Source organism: Poecilia reticulata, linkage group LG10 (genome assembly GCF_000633615.1).
Source record: "Poecilia reticulata strain Guanapo linkage group LG10, Guppy_female_1.0+MT, whole genome shotgun sequence".
NCBI classification, from domain to species: domain Eukaryota; kingdom Metazoa; phylum Chordata; class Actinopteri; order Cyprinodontiformes; family Poeciliidae; genus Poecilia; species Poecilia reticulata.
Window position 1 is genome coordinate 32,459,120 of NC_024340.1, and position 15,965 is coordinate 32,475,084.

Below are 15,965 nucleotides of genomic sequence, written 5' to 3' on the forward strand. Positions count from 1 at the left end.
CACAGCAGGAAGTGAACGACCACAGCAGGAAGTGAACGACCACAGCAGGAAGTGAACGACCACAGCAGGAAGTGAACGACCACAGCAGGAAGTGAGGCGCCCTGACCGTCTGTCGGCGTCTGTAGGTGAAGTTCTTCCACAGCAGCAGGCCCAGCTGTGTGAACACGGACATGTCTGCAGCCGCCGCCGTGCAGGACTGCTGGCCGGCCGCCGCCCGCTCTGATTTAAACACAAACAGGGAGAGAGTGTGGGGTTAAAGGTCAGCTGATAGTGAAGCTGCTGATCACACACACACTTATCAGATCACACAGCGTCAGCACTGATCAGTGAAACACACTGCAGCTGTGAGGTCACACATGGGAACAGCATCCAGAAGGTACCGGTACTGGTTCCACTCAGCGTGGTACCGGTACCACGCAGCGCGAGTTCAGGATCACCTTCTTTGTGAAACCAGAACATCATCCTGATGCCAAAAGTTCAGAATGAGGTTTGAAAAAGCTAAAGAGCTGCTGCTTTCTAGTTTTCTTGTGTCAAAATGACCTTTGACCCAAGAAACCATCAGCTGCTCACGCTTCCTCAGTATTTTGGTTCTTAAACAGGATATGAACTGGACCGAGTAAACGGAACATAGAAGAAGAAATGGTGGGGGGTTAAATGAACCAGAACCTGCAGGAATCCCTCCAACTCAGGATAGTGTCAATGACATCACCCCCAGCCCCAGGAGAGGCCATGGCTCCCCTGGAGGGGCGCAGTTACTTCTGGCTGCCAGCAGGGGTCCAATGAACCGGCTCGTATTGACTTCCTGAAAGCTGGAGCGGGTGAAGGATGGTTCCATCACTCTACATGGGGAACAGTCTGACCAGGAGAGGAACCCGACCCACATGTGGAGACGGACCCTTCAAGTCCAGACATGTCGCCAACACTGGTTCTGCTGGTCACGTTGGGCAGACACTGTGGTCGTCCATCCCTAGCAGTCCAGAACCGAGCCGCCTGCTGCCAGGTGTTTCTCTCTATCCAGGTTAAAGACTTCCTCCAGCAGCAACAGATGGCGCTGTTGCAGTCGGAGCTTCAGGAGAATCCGGCCTCCGGACAGTCAGATCTGGACATGTCCAGGTCCAAGGCTCATGGACCGGAGTCTCCATCCCAGCCCGTTTCTGCAATCCAGAGGCGGCTCCTCATCTCTACCTTCATCAGTGATAAGATCTTGGATCCTGAGCCACCATCGTCACCGGCTACCTGGAAGTCCGGCAGGCCGCCTCCAGCCTCGGCCAGACTGGACCAGCAGAATCGGCTCCGCATTGGGAGACGGGGTCGGTTGGACCACCGTCTCCAGAACCGCAGGGCCTCCAGGGCGCATCGCTGGTCGAGCTGCAGCACGGAGACGCGACGGCTGCTTGGACACGCTTCATCACAGCAGAACCGGGTTCCTGACCCTGAAGATTGGACTGACAGGAAACATCCGGGTCTGCTGACGTTACTTTGATGATCGGGTCACTGAAGCAATCCCCAGAATCTTTAGAGAACCAACAGAACTTCTAACGGTCCAAAGCTGGGTCTGAAAATACCTGGAAGACAGGTTCTGGTTCTGAACCACTTCAACAAGAGCCAGGCTCTGATCAGATCAGTCACATTAAGGCAGACTGACTTCAGAGGGAGTTCATCAGTGATTGAATCATCCAGAACCAGAACCCACCTACAGTCCCGACTCAGGGTTCTGATCATTCGGACTGAGAGGCAGCGCCACCTACTGCCCTGATCATCCACGGTTGGTTTTACACACTATTGGTTTATTTTAGTTTAAAAATGTATAAATGTGATGCTTGATCCTGACCCGGATCGGAGTAAAGGTACTGGTTCAGTAGTTTGGATCAAAACCTCCAAACTGTTACTTTTGCTGCTTCGTCTCAGAATTGTTTTCTGGTTCTATTCTGCTGGATCAGAACAGAACCAACGGGGTCCAAATGACTCCTGCTGATACCAGAGAGAAACCTTTTCTTTCAGCCACACAGAGAGAAGAACTCCAGCGCCTCGGAAAAAACAAACCAGAACCGGGTCAGTTCTACGTTCTGAACGAACACAACCTCATCATTCAACTGGATGGGTCAGAGGTCAAACTGAAAATGGTCAGGAACCGAACCCATAAGAACTTCCTTCAAAATGTCTCCAGAACCACTGATCCAGACCAGAACCGCTGATCCAGACCAGAACCGCTGATCCAGAGAGAGTCTGGACCAGGAGGGAAGCAGCAGATCAAACTTCTGCTCTCAGATCTAAATCTGATGTTTGGACCGAACCAACAAATCCTCCAGCGCTGATCGGTTCATCATGTTCTGATCAGAACAGAACCAGCAGAACCATACAGAACCATTAGAACCAAACAGAACCAAACAAAACCATTAGAACCAAACAGAACCATATAGAACCAATAGAACCAAGAAGAACCATAAAGAACCATATAGAACCAAACAGATCCATTAGAACCATCAGAACCATATAGAACCAAACAGATCCATTAGAACCATCAGAACCATATAGAACCATACAGAACCATCAGAACCAACAGAACCAACAGAACCTTGGACCTCTCAGCTCCTCAGATCAGACCTCTGCATGTTGAAACAGCGCCCCCAGCGCATCAACCACCAACTGCATCTTTCTGTCTTTAAAAAGTTTTTCTGGAACTTTTCGCGATTCAAACTTTGATCAAAGTCAGAAAATGAACCGAGTTGAAGCAGACCCAACAGAACCCAACAGAGTTTGGAGACTCACCGCTCCGGTTCTGCGGGTGGAGGTTCTGATGAGGCTCTGCGGGGCCAGAAACCCGCAGATTCACGCTCCTGCTTCTGTTTCTTGAGTCGCACTCCGCTGCCTCCAGAGAATAAACTCTCGGAAACTGTCTTCCTCTCTCTCTGTCTGTCTCTCTCGGCCCCGGTGCGGCGGCGCTCGGTCCTTTCCGGTCTCCGGCTGTCTCCCTGTCCCTCCAGCTTCATCTGCCCATCAGACCTACAACTGAGGGACTAAATCCCGACCTGAGCGGGTCAATGCTCCGCCATCAATCAGGCTGCTTCCGGCCTGCCCTGTCACAATAAGAGCCAGAGCTCTGTGTTCATTCTGTTTTTGCTTCATAACTTTACTGTTGTGGTTCCGGGTTATCGTTCTGTAATCTGAACCGGACTCACATCACTCCCGTGGTTCCGAGAATTAGACCGTCTGTGGGATAACATGAAGCTTTTCCCCATCCATCCCTCTGGATAAAACAACCTTTATTTTGAAAGGTCTGCCCGTGGCAGTTTCCGGTCAATAACAGCAAATTACTTCTTGTGTCGGACAGGTGGGTTACGCTAGACTTCAGACTTTCATAATAAGAGAAAGTCCAGCTGATTTTCACAATAAAAGACTTCGCAACCCGGTTGGAGGACAGGTTCTGGAGAGAGGCCGAGTATCAGCACCGGAACCACGACTGGACCTGGACTTCCTGTAAACAGCCTTCAGAAGAGATTAGAAAAAAACTGGATTAAGATAAAACAAACAAATTATAACGAGGAATCAGATCTTTATTCATCCCAACCAGGAGAACCAGAGTTCAGTTCGGTTCAATTCCGTTTCATTTTCTAAATAACTGAAAATTCACTTAATTTTAATCTTTTAAACATAGATTGAAATTGTTTTCACAATTTTAATATAAGAAATATGACTGAATTTAAGTTAATTAAACTCAGTCATACAGATTGAGTTATTTAATAAAGAACTCGATCTGTAAACTAGTTTTAAGTAAAATAAAATAAAATAAAATAACTTCAATTGTCAACTAATTTTCAACGGAATGTAAACTAAATAACTGAAACCAGCCAGTTAAATTTAAATGACATTTTAGTTCACTTTAGAATCACTATAAACTGCAAAACAGCTCAACCCTGTAAATGTTCTTGTTGCTGCTGTCGTTCCTGCAGCCACAGTTTGTCATCAACACGTTTTTATTAGTTGCTCTTGTTGTTATTTCCACCAGCGAGGCTGTAAATCCCATCTCGTTATGGGGGAACATAAACAGGGACATTTTTTAAGAGCAAATTTGGGGGGTTTGGCAAAGTTACAGTCAAATGTAATGTAAAATGTGGTTTACATTTTTCAGTGTGTTCAAGCTGAACCATCAAAAATCACTAAATAGCAATAAATAACCAAAGTGTTTTTCTCAGTAAACAACCTGTTGAGGCCCGCAGAGTCAAACTGACATTCAGATGTTTAGATATGAGTTTATTTCAGAGTCACTGATCTAATCTCTGCTACACCTTTACAAAAGCTTAAGGCTGTAAATAAAAACAAGTTTTAATAAATAACTCCACTTAATAAAATTCCTCATAACATTGATTTATTGCAGTGGTTCTCAATACAAATTATGTGTTATTTAAATTATAACTTAAGTTGCTTTGAACCTTTTTATTTATTTATTTTTTTGAGAAAATGTCCAGGGTTAACCCTGGATGGCTGAAAACCAATTAATATGTAGGAATTGAATATTTGGGAAACATCATAACTTAAAGATCAGCACCAGAGTTTTCTAGAAAAATATTCAGATTTTGTTTTGTGGTTTCAAAGGCTCTACGTTGAAGATGGTAAGAAATAAAGACATTATTTAGTTTTACTGCCAGCTGCAGTAGCCCCTCTGCTCCCATACTGAGCTGTTAGCTAATGCTAATGCTAACTTAACTCAGCCGCTCCCGTTTCAAACGCTTCTTATTAAAGTAAGAGTTAGAGAGCTAAATATAATTTAAATACTGGCTACCTTCTACAGATGAAGGAGCCAAGTCTATGAAAGCAATGTAGCAGTTTAGCTAGTTTTGGTTTCCAAGGCATAAGGTGGCAGTTTATCATGATTCAGCCAAAGTAATGAAATAACGATGTTTATTGTCAGTGTGTTTCTTTCTATTGAGCAGTGAAAGTAAATAAAACGTGTTACATGTCTTTTGCTTTAAGTATTTACTTACTGGAGGGTTTATGTTAGTGCTGCAGAGCCACAGCTAAAAGCTAACCGCTAACCGCTAGCTCCTCACTTAGCGGCTCTAACGGAGCCGGTACCGATCAGCAGCTGTTGCTCCTCCTTCACTTTGGACTGAACCAATGTTCTAATAATGGGGGGGACCAAAAAATTAATTCTTATTTTTTGTTAGATGAAAGGCAGATATACTTTGTTCTTTGTTTCTATCAGGGGCGGTTCTAGGATCTGACCTTTAGGGGGGCTTAGCCCCCAGCACAGCTAAGACACATGAGAAGATATTTGTTGGTGCGGTTTTCTAAATCTTACTGCTTATCTACATACATTCACAAACAAAATTAAGAGACATGTTGTCAGTAATCATAGAATAAAAGAACAATGTTCATTTTACTCAAACATATACTAATAAAGAGTAAAATCAGAGAAACTTTAAATTTTTTCCAGAGGTGTATAAACTCAGTTTGAAACAGAATCAGACTACATCATACCTGCCAACATCTGCTAACATTAATGAGAGACAAGCAGCTGTGGAGCGACAGTCCTAGTGGGTCTGCTGCCCCGGGAATTAAAATAAAATACTCAAAACTATGCATTTCTAGTCGTTTGAAGAACATTTGACTAAATTTATAGGATTAATAAACCTAAAACCAGATATTATCAAGGTAGAAGTTCAGGATAATGACTCATGAAAATGAGTCATTATCCTGAACTTTATTTGAAAATCATACTTAGAAATTGTCTTACCCTTATTTTTATCTGAACATTATGTGGCTGTTGGCCTTTTTTATTTAAACAAGAATGTTTGTCCATCTATGGAAAAGTGGACATTAGAGTCAGGGTTTTACTATTTCGACTGCTCCCTTATAGCTGGTTAAAAAATCTACTGTTTTCTTTGGAGTTTGGTTTTAGACCAAATTTAGAGGGGCCGTGTAGTCAGTGTTTCTTTATGGAAACGCTTAAAAAAGAATTATACAAAAACAGCAATATTGTGAACCAAAGAGCCACGTTGTGTCTCCAGAGATTCAGATCCTGATCCAGCAGATGGAAAGTCTGATCCCATCTCCACACAGCAGCTAAAAGTGCAGCACTACGATTTTTAATTCATGGTTAAAATAAAATTGTGAAAGTTAAAAATATCCACAACTGAATATTTAATAGAATTTATTTAGTATAATTTCTTGAGACCCCCGCTTGGCCCCCGTCTAGATCCGGCCCTGGGCTGCAGGTCCGGTGTATTTCAGCTTAGCTTGTTTTTTCTTCATTGATGGGAAGTCAGATTATCCAAACTGGAAAACCACATTAATAAAATATTAGTGAAATAATACATTAAATGACCACTGAACAAGGCTGCACAGTGGCGCAGTTGGTAGAGCTGTTGCCTTGCAGCAAGAAGGTTCTGGGTTCGATTCCCGGTCTTTCTGCATGGTGGGTTTTCTCCAGGTACTCTGGTTTCCTCCCACAGTCCAGAAACATGACTGTCAGGTTAATTGGCCTCTCTAAATTGCCCCTGAGTGTGTGTGTGCATGGTTGTGTGTCCTGTGTGTCTCTGTGTTGACCTGCACCAGACTGGTGACCTGTCCAGGTGACCCCGCCTCTCGCCCAGTACACTAGCTTGAGATGGGCACCAGCAACCCTCTCGACCCCACTGAGGGACAAGGGTGTAAGAAAATGGATGGATGGACCACTGAACAATTATTAATAAAATATATAAACATTTCTGAATTAATCTCTTCTAGCTAGAAGACTCATTCTTCTTCGATGGAAGGATCCACATCCTCCAGTATATGGACACTGGCTAAGAGAAGTTATGTCTTACATTCATTTGGAGAAGATCAGGTATACCATTAGGGGATCTGTTAACAAATTCTTTGACATCTGGCAGCCATTTATATCTTACGTAGAAACAATTTCGGCAGATAACTTTGTGTAATGATCAAATATTGGCTCTTTGTACACAAACMTGTGCTTTATATCGACTGATGTATGAATACAAGGTGGATTCATGTTGGGGCAGTAGATCCGGTATAGGAGGGGAGGGGTGGGAGGGATTTCTGTTGTGTATGTCTTTGTCAGTTCTTTGTTTGTGATTTATGTAAAAAAATAATAATAAAAAGACCTTGATAAAAAAAAAACATTTCTGAATTAAACACACAAAGTAATGTAGGAAATATTTATGTATTTACAGCTAATAGTATGATTTGTTCTTTAAATGGCCACTTACTTTGGCTAATGCTATTATTTATTAAATATCATCCAAACTCAACATCTACAGTCAACTAAAATCACAACAAGAAACCGAATCAATAATAAAATGTTCTGCACCATATGAGCCTCAGGAGATGATTGAGGATGAAGAGTCTCTGATTTCTGGTTCTTCAGGTTCTGACGGGTCTGCGGTTCCTGTCCTGATCCATTCTGTCCATCATTCAGCAGCACTGAGCCGCGATGGACACGTTTTTGTCCATCTGTGTTCAGTGTCCATCCTAACTGGAACTGTTCAGCTTCTCCACCTTATTCCTAACCCCCAGGAGGCTTTGCGTGATTTATGGGCGCGGCTTCCGCTGCTAACCGGAACCGCCATTTGTTTACATGTTAGCAACTCGCTAACCGGCTTCCACAGAGGATTTATGCTATAAAATATGTGGGAACTCCAGTTATCACTGCTTACATGTAGCAATATTGTTTTACCGCTACCTACAGCTAATGCGGGAGGGATGGCGACTTGAAGAAATGGCTGCAAATAACCCGCACTAGCATAGTTAGCTGCTTCACTGACTCAGTTGCTTCGGTTTTCTTCCCTTGGCTTTCTATCCACAGTGAAAGCAGCACACATAAAGCATTTTGGGTTCTCTCTTTAAGTTTAGGACTTTTAGCCATATTCTTTGTGTTTGCTTATCTCTCGGTAGGCGATGAAACTGCAGCCTTTGTTTTGGAAGCACGTTCAAGACACACTTGCTGCTGCAGCTAGGGTTCTGACCCGTCCCGTAAAATACGGAACCGCCCCGTATTTGGCTGTTAATTGTAGAGTCCCGTATTGAAACGATACGGGACTCAATTTGTTCCGTATTCTACAAATGTGTATTAATAAAGAAGTGTTCACCGATTAGTTTATATAGTAGCTGCTCCAGTCATTGTTTCACTCACTGTGTTGGTGTTGCGATATTGTGCCCAACTGCTTTCTGGGTAACACAGACTAAACGACACACCTACATGATGCCCCCCCCCCCCGGATATAAATGTATAGGGACTGGTCCCTTGGTTACCCTAGTCGAAGCGCTGCTAAGTCACTCCGTTACAAAACTTGACGATCTTGTTCCTGTCGCTCCCGGTGATTAAACTCACAATTACGATCCTCTGTACTGAGCAGCTCGATGATAGCAGGCCGTGTGTCCGTGAACAAGTTTAACTAAATATTGTATTATAACCCAAAAGAAAGATGCAACTTCTATCGTGAATATATATTAGCAAAACACCCTACAAGTTACAGTGAAATACTGCTACTTCCGTTAGCCGCCGGAAGTAAGAGCCATAATCGTTTCCCCAGAAAGCCCCCCAGGAATAAGGTGGATAATGTTCGTCTTTTCACTCACGTCTGTATTTTTGAAAGCGTTTTTTCTTCTAAGGACATGGAATCGGGTAGAGGACATTTTAAAAAGACGCGAGTTAATAGCAGCTCCCCGTGGCTCTCATGAACATTAGTAAGATGTGATTTTATGGCAGGTTCAGCTTGTTAGTTAAGCTAGGCAGCCTAAGCACACTACTGGTCCGCCTTCGTTTTCTTCTTCCACACATTAATTCACGTACCAAAGCAACTATGGTGGAATGGGAGGAGTGACTCCAACGTATGATAGGCGTGTCTATCGGACAGTTATGTATCGGTTCAATACGAGACGCACATTTAACGGCCAAATATGGGCGACGGGATGGGTGGCAACCGCGGTATTCAACCGTGACCACTAGAATCGCCTTTTTTATTTTGATATTGTTTAAATACAAGAGTTTCTTTCATCATTTCTCGGGGGGGACGGCAATTCTAGACTTTTACAAGATTGGGGGGGTCCGGACCTTCCCCAAGTCCCTGAAGATTTACGCCTATGTCCACCAGTGAAACCAGCCCCTGAACTGGGATTAACCAGCAGACGTTAGAGTCCCGCCCCTCCCAGCCTACTGCTGCTCTGATTGGTTGTCATCTGGTCGCACTGCCATCATCAGTCAATAGCAAACTGTTGCTCCTACAAAAATAATTTCTTGATTGAGAAGTTTTTAAAAGTTTCCTTTTAATGATTTGTAACATTGGAGACTGTCCTAGGAAGTGAGGCTAGGACAGTAAGCCTGAGTTTAGTGCTGCACCCATGGCCGCTCATCATGTTCTCTAACGTGCTTCCCAGTCAGTTCATGCATTTTTCCGCATGTGAGACCGCATTCCTGGTGTAGTCCTGAGAAGTGATGCTCCGAGTGTTAAATTGATGACAGAAAGTAAGTTGCCGCATTTAGCGTTCTAGTTGTTCGTTCTGGATTCAGTTATATGTGCAAACTACGGGATGTTGTGGGCTCTGAGCTGGGAACTCAGCTGAGCCCGCTCAGCCTCCGTAGGTTTACCTTCAAACCCATTATATGGAACTGCGTTTCTGCTGCATCTGTTATTGCTTTCACTGAGTTATTAGGGCAGATGGAGTAATGAAGCGCATGCGCTGCCAGCTGCCGCCATTGTGTAGGGATTGTATCTGGCCACATGATGGCGCCAAAGTGCCTCTTATGTAAAATTCAGCCAAAAGGCTGTCGGTGGGTTTTCACTGAGTTTGTACAAGTTGAACCTCTATTGCTGTAATACATGAGCTTAATGGCAATTTATTGTTATTTCAGCCTGCTGGCAGCACTGAGCATCAAGGCTAATAAACCAGCTCACATCTACTGCAAGTTTTGGCCTCATGTCCTCCTTCCTGCATCCTGACCGACACACCATCTTGTTTGCTGCAAATACCTAAGAACCTAAACTAATCAGTATTTGAATCGCGATCTTTGCTTACTGAAATATTGGATGGAATTTCTCTCCGTAGAAATGGATCAGAACAAACTGAGTTGTAGCTCTACCAGTGGTTTACCAGTAGCTCTACCAGTGGTTGTAGTCCAGTGGTTCACTGGACTACAACACCCAGAAGGTTATGCTGCTCTCCACTCACACGCAACCAAAGCGCCACCTTGTGGTCTGTCAGGCGAAAGTGGCTCTGAGTGAAGACACTGTCCTCAAATGCGGAGGACGGAGTCTGACCAGGTGGCGACCAGATCTCACGTCTCCATGTGTCCCTCACGTCTCCATGTGTCCCTCATGTCTCCATGTGTCCCTCACGTCTCCATGTGTCCCTCACGTCTTCATATGAACCAGACAGTCAGTATGAGGCATTCAGGTTTGACACAACCAGCAGGAGGCACTGCTGTACTCAAAGCGTGGGATTTCTGTCAGTCTTCCAGCGTTCATTTGACACACACATACACACACACACACACACACACACACACACACACACACACACACACACACACACACACACACACACACACACACAGTGTTCAGCCTGGTACAACAGTCAACAACTAAACAAAAGCTCTGTTGTGCATCAGACCCACATCACTGTTGTTCTGACAGCAGCCCCAGGACTCTGCTGGTGAATCACAACCACCAGAACCATTGGGACCATCAGAGCCACCAGAACCATCAAAACCTGGATCCAGCATGGATTCGAAGCGGATCTCTTCAGCCTCTCAGCAGCAGGTCCGACTCAGACAAAAGGTGAAGTATTGAGGACGGATCTCTGTTCAACTGTTATGTAGGTCTGCTTATTGCTGGTTCTATTGGGTTCTGTAGAGGGAATCGGTTCCTCTGCTGGTTCTGTCAGAACAGATAAACAGTTCTGGGCAGACCCAGTCCAGGGGAACTCCTGATCTAAACTAAGCTGACTGAATCATCCGGGTTTTCTGCTGTTCTTGAGATTTCTGATTTCTCAGACGACTGTCGAAGTTTTCTGTAGAACTCTGTCTGAAACGACGGACCGACCAGTGTTGCCATTTAGTTTATCATAACTGCCATAAACTGTACTTTATGGCAGTTATGATATTATAACACCGAGTAGTGATCTAAATCGGTGTCACCATAAAATAGGAGGTCGTGGACACTGAGAGGGAATAGCGTAGCTGTGCAGACTTTCATTCCACCGTGTAACCGAACAGCCTAACGTCTCAGCCCAGCATAAGAAGAAGCCCAAAGAAGAAAAACCCCCGAAGAAGAAAGAAACTTCTCCTCCCAAAGGCACAGCGCCACCACTCATCCATGGAACATCCCCAGCAAATAACCAATCTCACATGAAACCATATTAATCGAAAAGGAAAAATAAATCATCTTACAATATGATGGAGTTATGTGTTACAGTAAAGCAGGCTTAAAGTTAAAAGGTTATTTAACAGTTTGTTTACAGCTCACTTACAAAATGCTTTAACGTCATTTACTGTTAGTTTAATGTTGATTTGTAGCTAAACTAGTTCACAATTTAACAAAAATTAATTTGAAGTTAGCCTAGAGTTAGCCTAAAGTTAGCTTTAGCTTAAATTAGCATACAGCTAGCTTGATACCTCAAGTTTGTTTAAAGTCGGACTAGTTATTGGAAGTTAGCTCAAAGTAAAGCTGTAAGTTTAAGGGCCATTGTGTAGTGTAGCAAGCGCTACACATGGTGACGCTACAGTCCTCTACGCAGCCGTCCTGGGTTTGATTCCCACCTTGAGACCTTTGCTGCCCATTTCCTGTCTGGTAACTACAAATAAAGGCTGCTAGATCCAAAAAGGTTTAAGTTCAACGTTGTTTTACTGTTTGTTTAGTAAGTTATATCGAGGACAGAGACTGACAGAATAAAAAAAATCTGTAAGCCTACAGCTAGCTGCAAGCTAGCTTACAGTTAGCTGATAGTCTTTGAAATCGATTAAAATTAGCTTGAAGGTAGCTTAGCTTTAAGTTAGTTTAAATCAACTCAGACATAGTTTACATTAATCCCTTCTTTATTTTGTTTGGTTCTAAATTACTTGGTGGAGCAGTCTGGTCTGTTTTGAGTCTGGTCCTGAGATGTAGGATCAGTAGATTAGTTTCCTTTACACAGTTGGCTACCAAGCTGTGTATGATTTATCCTGAGTTCAGTGAATGCCTCACAGCAGCTGATGTTTGTGTTAAATTATCTGAGGTTCTCCTTACAGCTGCTTCAAACACTGTCCTCAGTTACTGCTGTGTGTGTGTGTGTGTGTGTGTGTGTGTGTGTGTGTGTGTGTGTGTGTGTGTGTGTGTGTGTGGTATGTACAGTGTGTGGTGCCTGGTGGAGGCCTTGAACAGTGAGCTCTGTGTTGATGAAGAAGTAAAACAAAGACGTGACTTCTTTAAACGCTGCAGCAGTTCTCAGTCACTCAAAGCTCCATCTCTGGATCTTGTTCTGTGTTCTGGACCCGGCAGGTTGGCCCGGTCCGTCTGCGGTCCGCTGGGGCCTGATCCAGGTGGGATCAGGCCCCAGCGGTCTGTGTGTCTAAATCTGAGCTGTAGGTCATTCAGCATCTCATCAAAACATTTGACATGCAGATAGAAGAACCTAACTTGGCTCAGATGATCCTGTTTAAAAAGGTAACGTTAGCCAGAGAAAGATTCAACATGGCCGCCATGGTCATCAAGGAAAATGTATTTATTATCACTGCTGAATACTTCTGCAGTGAAGACATAACTTAAAACATAAAAATCATATTAACCGATACTTTTTGATTTTTCAAAATGGCCGTCAAGGTTGTTATGGAAAATAAATTTCTGCACTAAATGCACAAATTGGGTAAATGTGTTTGGTGTGAAATCATAGCCTGCATATTTTGAATTATAGAAATATATATTTTCTAACCCTCCCGACAAGGGCGTATAGAAGATGGATGGATGGATGGATGGATGGATGGATGGATGGATGGATGGATGGATGGATGGATGGATGGATGGATGGATGGATGGATGGATGGATGGATGGATATTTTCTTGGTTTTTTTCCTGTTGGACATTTTTCAAAATGGCTGTATTGAAGAAGCAGTTGCCAGTGGTGGGCACAGCTAACCAAAAAGTTAGCTTCACTGACCATGAATCTCTAAACAAGGACATGAGCAGAAGCTAATGCTAACCATGACGAGTGTCGTTAATGTTCCGTGTATTGTGGTTCAAGAACAACTGACTGGCTGGGTTTTAGTCTGGGTTTAAAGGAACTCAGGGTTTTGGCTGTTTTTCAGTTTTCTGGTAGTTTGTGGTGCATAGATGCTGAAATGCTGCTTCTCCATGAACAACAGCAGATCTGTAGTGGAGTAAAGATCAGGAAAACAAACGGCCTGAGGGATGAATATGAAAATGTTTATACTTGTATCCACACTTGAGTAATTTTTACAGTAAATGTTCATCTATCAGGATATTTATGCGACAGGGTTCAGAGGCAGCCGGTCTCCTCTGCCAGAGGCTCAGGTGTTAGTCCTGAACTGGTTTCATTTCTGGTGGGTTTGAAGGAAGCTGGGACAGGTGGACCGGTGGACAGGTGGGTCCTGCAGGGCACCTGGGTTCGGATAGTCTGTTATCTTTGACCGTCAGAAAAGAATCAGGAGGTTCTGGACTCCACCGTTCGACGAAAACAGCGCCACCATGCAGTTACTGTCCGCTCAGTGGTCACAGCAGGTACTGCAGCTGCAGCGCCGCTCCGCACGGCCGCTCACTGCGCACGCGCAATGAGATGAATGGCCGCTGCACCTGTCAGTCCACCAGGATGTGTGGCGGACAAATCCTCGGCCGTTAATCCAAGCTCGGTTCGGTCATCGGAGGAGGCTCCCACCGTGGCATGCTGAGCGGACCGGAGCGCTCCGTCTGACCGTCCGGACCCAGCCTCCCCCGGGGCCGCCCGCCTCCTCACCCCGACTGCAGAGCCTCAGACCCCCGCTGCTGCCGAGCTGAGGCTGCGTGAAGCTCCGTGAAGCTCCGGGCGCGTCCATCCTGACTGCAATGGGATGCTGCGGGAGCGCGGAGGTAAGCAGGCCCGGTCCGGTCCGGTTCGGTCCGGTGTGTGTTCTACTTTGTGGGCTGACACTGTAACGGGATGGAGATGGTTCTGGAGCAGAAAGGCCCGATCCGAGCTGGGATTACGGCCAGCAGCTCCTTAATCCAATTACAGCATCTCGGTTACCGAGCCGTTACCGGGCCGCTGCTGGTCAACAACAGGGCCAACCGAACCCCCGCAGGGTTCGGGCTAATGGAGGAACCGAGCTGGATGGGCCCGGCCCGGTCCGGTCCCCCAGGCCCCGCTCAGCGCTCACTGTGACCGTGTTTGTGTCTGTTTTAGCGGACAAAGAGAGAATGGAGACCGCTGGAGGACCGGAGCTGCACCGACCTGCCCTGGTTCCTGCTCTTCACCGTCTTCTGCGTCGGCATGGTAACCACAGACAGACCATAATACCACCGATTAATACAGTACCGTTACTGTAATACCGCTGAGATACAGCAGAGCCAACCAGACACGCTGCCTACAGCATCACCACCACAGGACTACAGAGTACTGTAGTACTACAGAGTACTGTAGTAGTACTACAGTACTCTGTAGTACTACTACAGAGTACTGTAGTACTACTACAGTACTCTGTAGTAGTACTACAGTACTCTGTAGTAGTACTACAGAGTACTGTAGTACTACNTACTACAGTACTCTGTAGTAGTACTACAGAGTACTGTAGTACTACTACAGTACTCTGTAGTACTCTCTCTGTAGTCCTCTAAATACTTCTGCACTACTGCAGCTTTCCTATAACATGACTATAACAATCCAGTGGTACTATAACTACTATAAAAGTACTTTAATAATCTACAGTGTGTCGGTGATTCAGGCTGTTGAGCCACATTCACCTTTAGACCTGTGGGTAGAACTGAGTGACGCCTCCAGGTGTGTTTCTATAAACCAGCTTCGTTCTGCAGGACGTGGTGCAGCAGAAAGTGTTTCTGTCTCAGTCCCTCCTGGACTCACCCTGAGGCTTCCTCAGTGACATTAATGATCCAAATCCATCTTTGTCACCAGCAGATTCTTTATCCGAATATCAACATCAGGTGACCCCCAGCACCTTCCTGACCCGTCCTGCATGGGCAGGACCGGTGCTGCATTCAGGGACAGCAGGGAGCGCAGGTTTTACCCCAGAACCAGAATCTGTATTTACCACATTCATTCCCCACTGTGGAACCGAAGGTCCAATCTGTGAGAGATGCAGTCTGCTACACACCACAGCAGAATTTACCGCATCCTGATTGGCTCACAGCTCCTCCCACTGAGCTCTGATTGGCTGGAGGTCTGACCTAGATGATTGCAGTCAGTGCTGATGTTTGGTTGGGGTTCAGATCCATCAGAGGGAGTAATATGATGAGGTTCTGATGAGGTTCTGCTGGTGTCCTGATGAGGTTCTGATGAAGTTCTGCTGGTGTTCTGATGAGGTTCTGATGAAGTTCTGCTGGTGTTCTGCAGGGCAGCATCTGTGGCTTCACCATCGCCACTGGCGGCGCCGCTCGCCTCATCTTCGGCTACGACAGCTACGGCAACACCTGCGGCCGGCGTAACGAGCGGATCGAAGGCGTGCAGCTGAGCGGGCTGGACCACACCGACAGGAAGTGAGTGTTCAATGAGCGGAACCAGAACCAGGAGTTCTGGACGGTCCGAGGTGCCGTCGGTTCTGTTATGATCCAACTTTCTGCTCAGCTCCCTGAAGGTCCAACCAGACTTTGACTAGACCAAACAATCACTGCTCCACCACCGTGCTTCACAACTGCCGAGCGGCACTGATCTGCTGAGTCTGGTTCTGTTCATCCTGGTTCTGTTCATCCTGGTTCTGTTCGTCCTGGTTCTGTTCATCCTGGTTCTGTTCATCCTGGTTCTGGTCCGCCTGGTTCTGTTCATCC

General features: G+C 45.3%; 2 protein-coding genes across 5 annotated transcripts in view; one reads left to right on the forward strand and one right to left on the reverse strand.

Moving 5' to 3' along the window:
- abca1b (ATP-binding cassette, sub-family A (ABC1), member 1B) overlaps positions 1-3,034 on the reverse strand; it is a 30,413-nt gene extending 27,379 nt beyond the window's left edge. Inside the window, exons 1-2 of the mRNA XM_008420964.2 lie at positions 2,770-3,034; positions 107-219 (exon numbers count right to left, since the gene is read on the reverse strand). Coding sequence (XP_008419186.1) covers positions 107-172 — 66 coding nt within the window. The 5' untranslated portion in view covers positions 173-219; positions 2,770-3,034. The remainder of the gene's footprint in view (positions 1-106; positions 220-2,769) is intronic.
- A 7,598-nt stretch (positions 3,035-10,632) lies between these two features.
- slc44a1b (solute carrier family 44 member 1b) overlaps positions 10,633-15,965 on the forward strand; it is a 22,058-nt gene continuing 16,725 nt past the window's right edge. For 2 of the 4 annotated variants that reach the window (XR_534713.2, XM_008420960.2), the window contains exons 1-3: positions 10,634-10,778; positions 14,371-14,460; positions 15,535-15,677. Coding sequence is in view for 3 of the 4 variants with exons in the window: in XM_008420960.2 (XP_008419182.1) it covers positions 10,722-10,778; positions 14,371-14,460; positions 15,535-15,677 (290 nt within the window). In the remaining variant the exon portion in view is untranslated. Of the gene's footprint in view, positions 10,779-13,014; positions 14,058-14,370; positions 14,461-15,534; positions 15,678-15,965 lie in introns of those variants that run through there. The other 2 variants (XM_008420959.2, XM_008420961.2) reach the window with 2 other exon arrangements.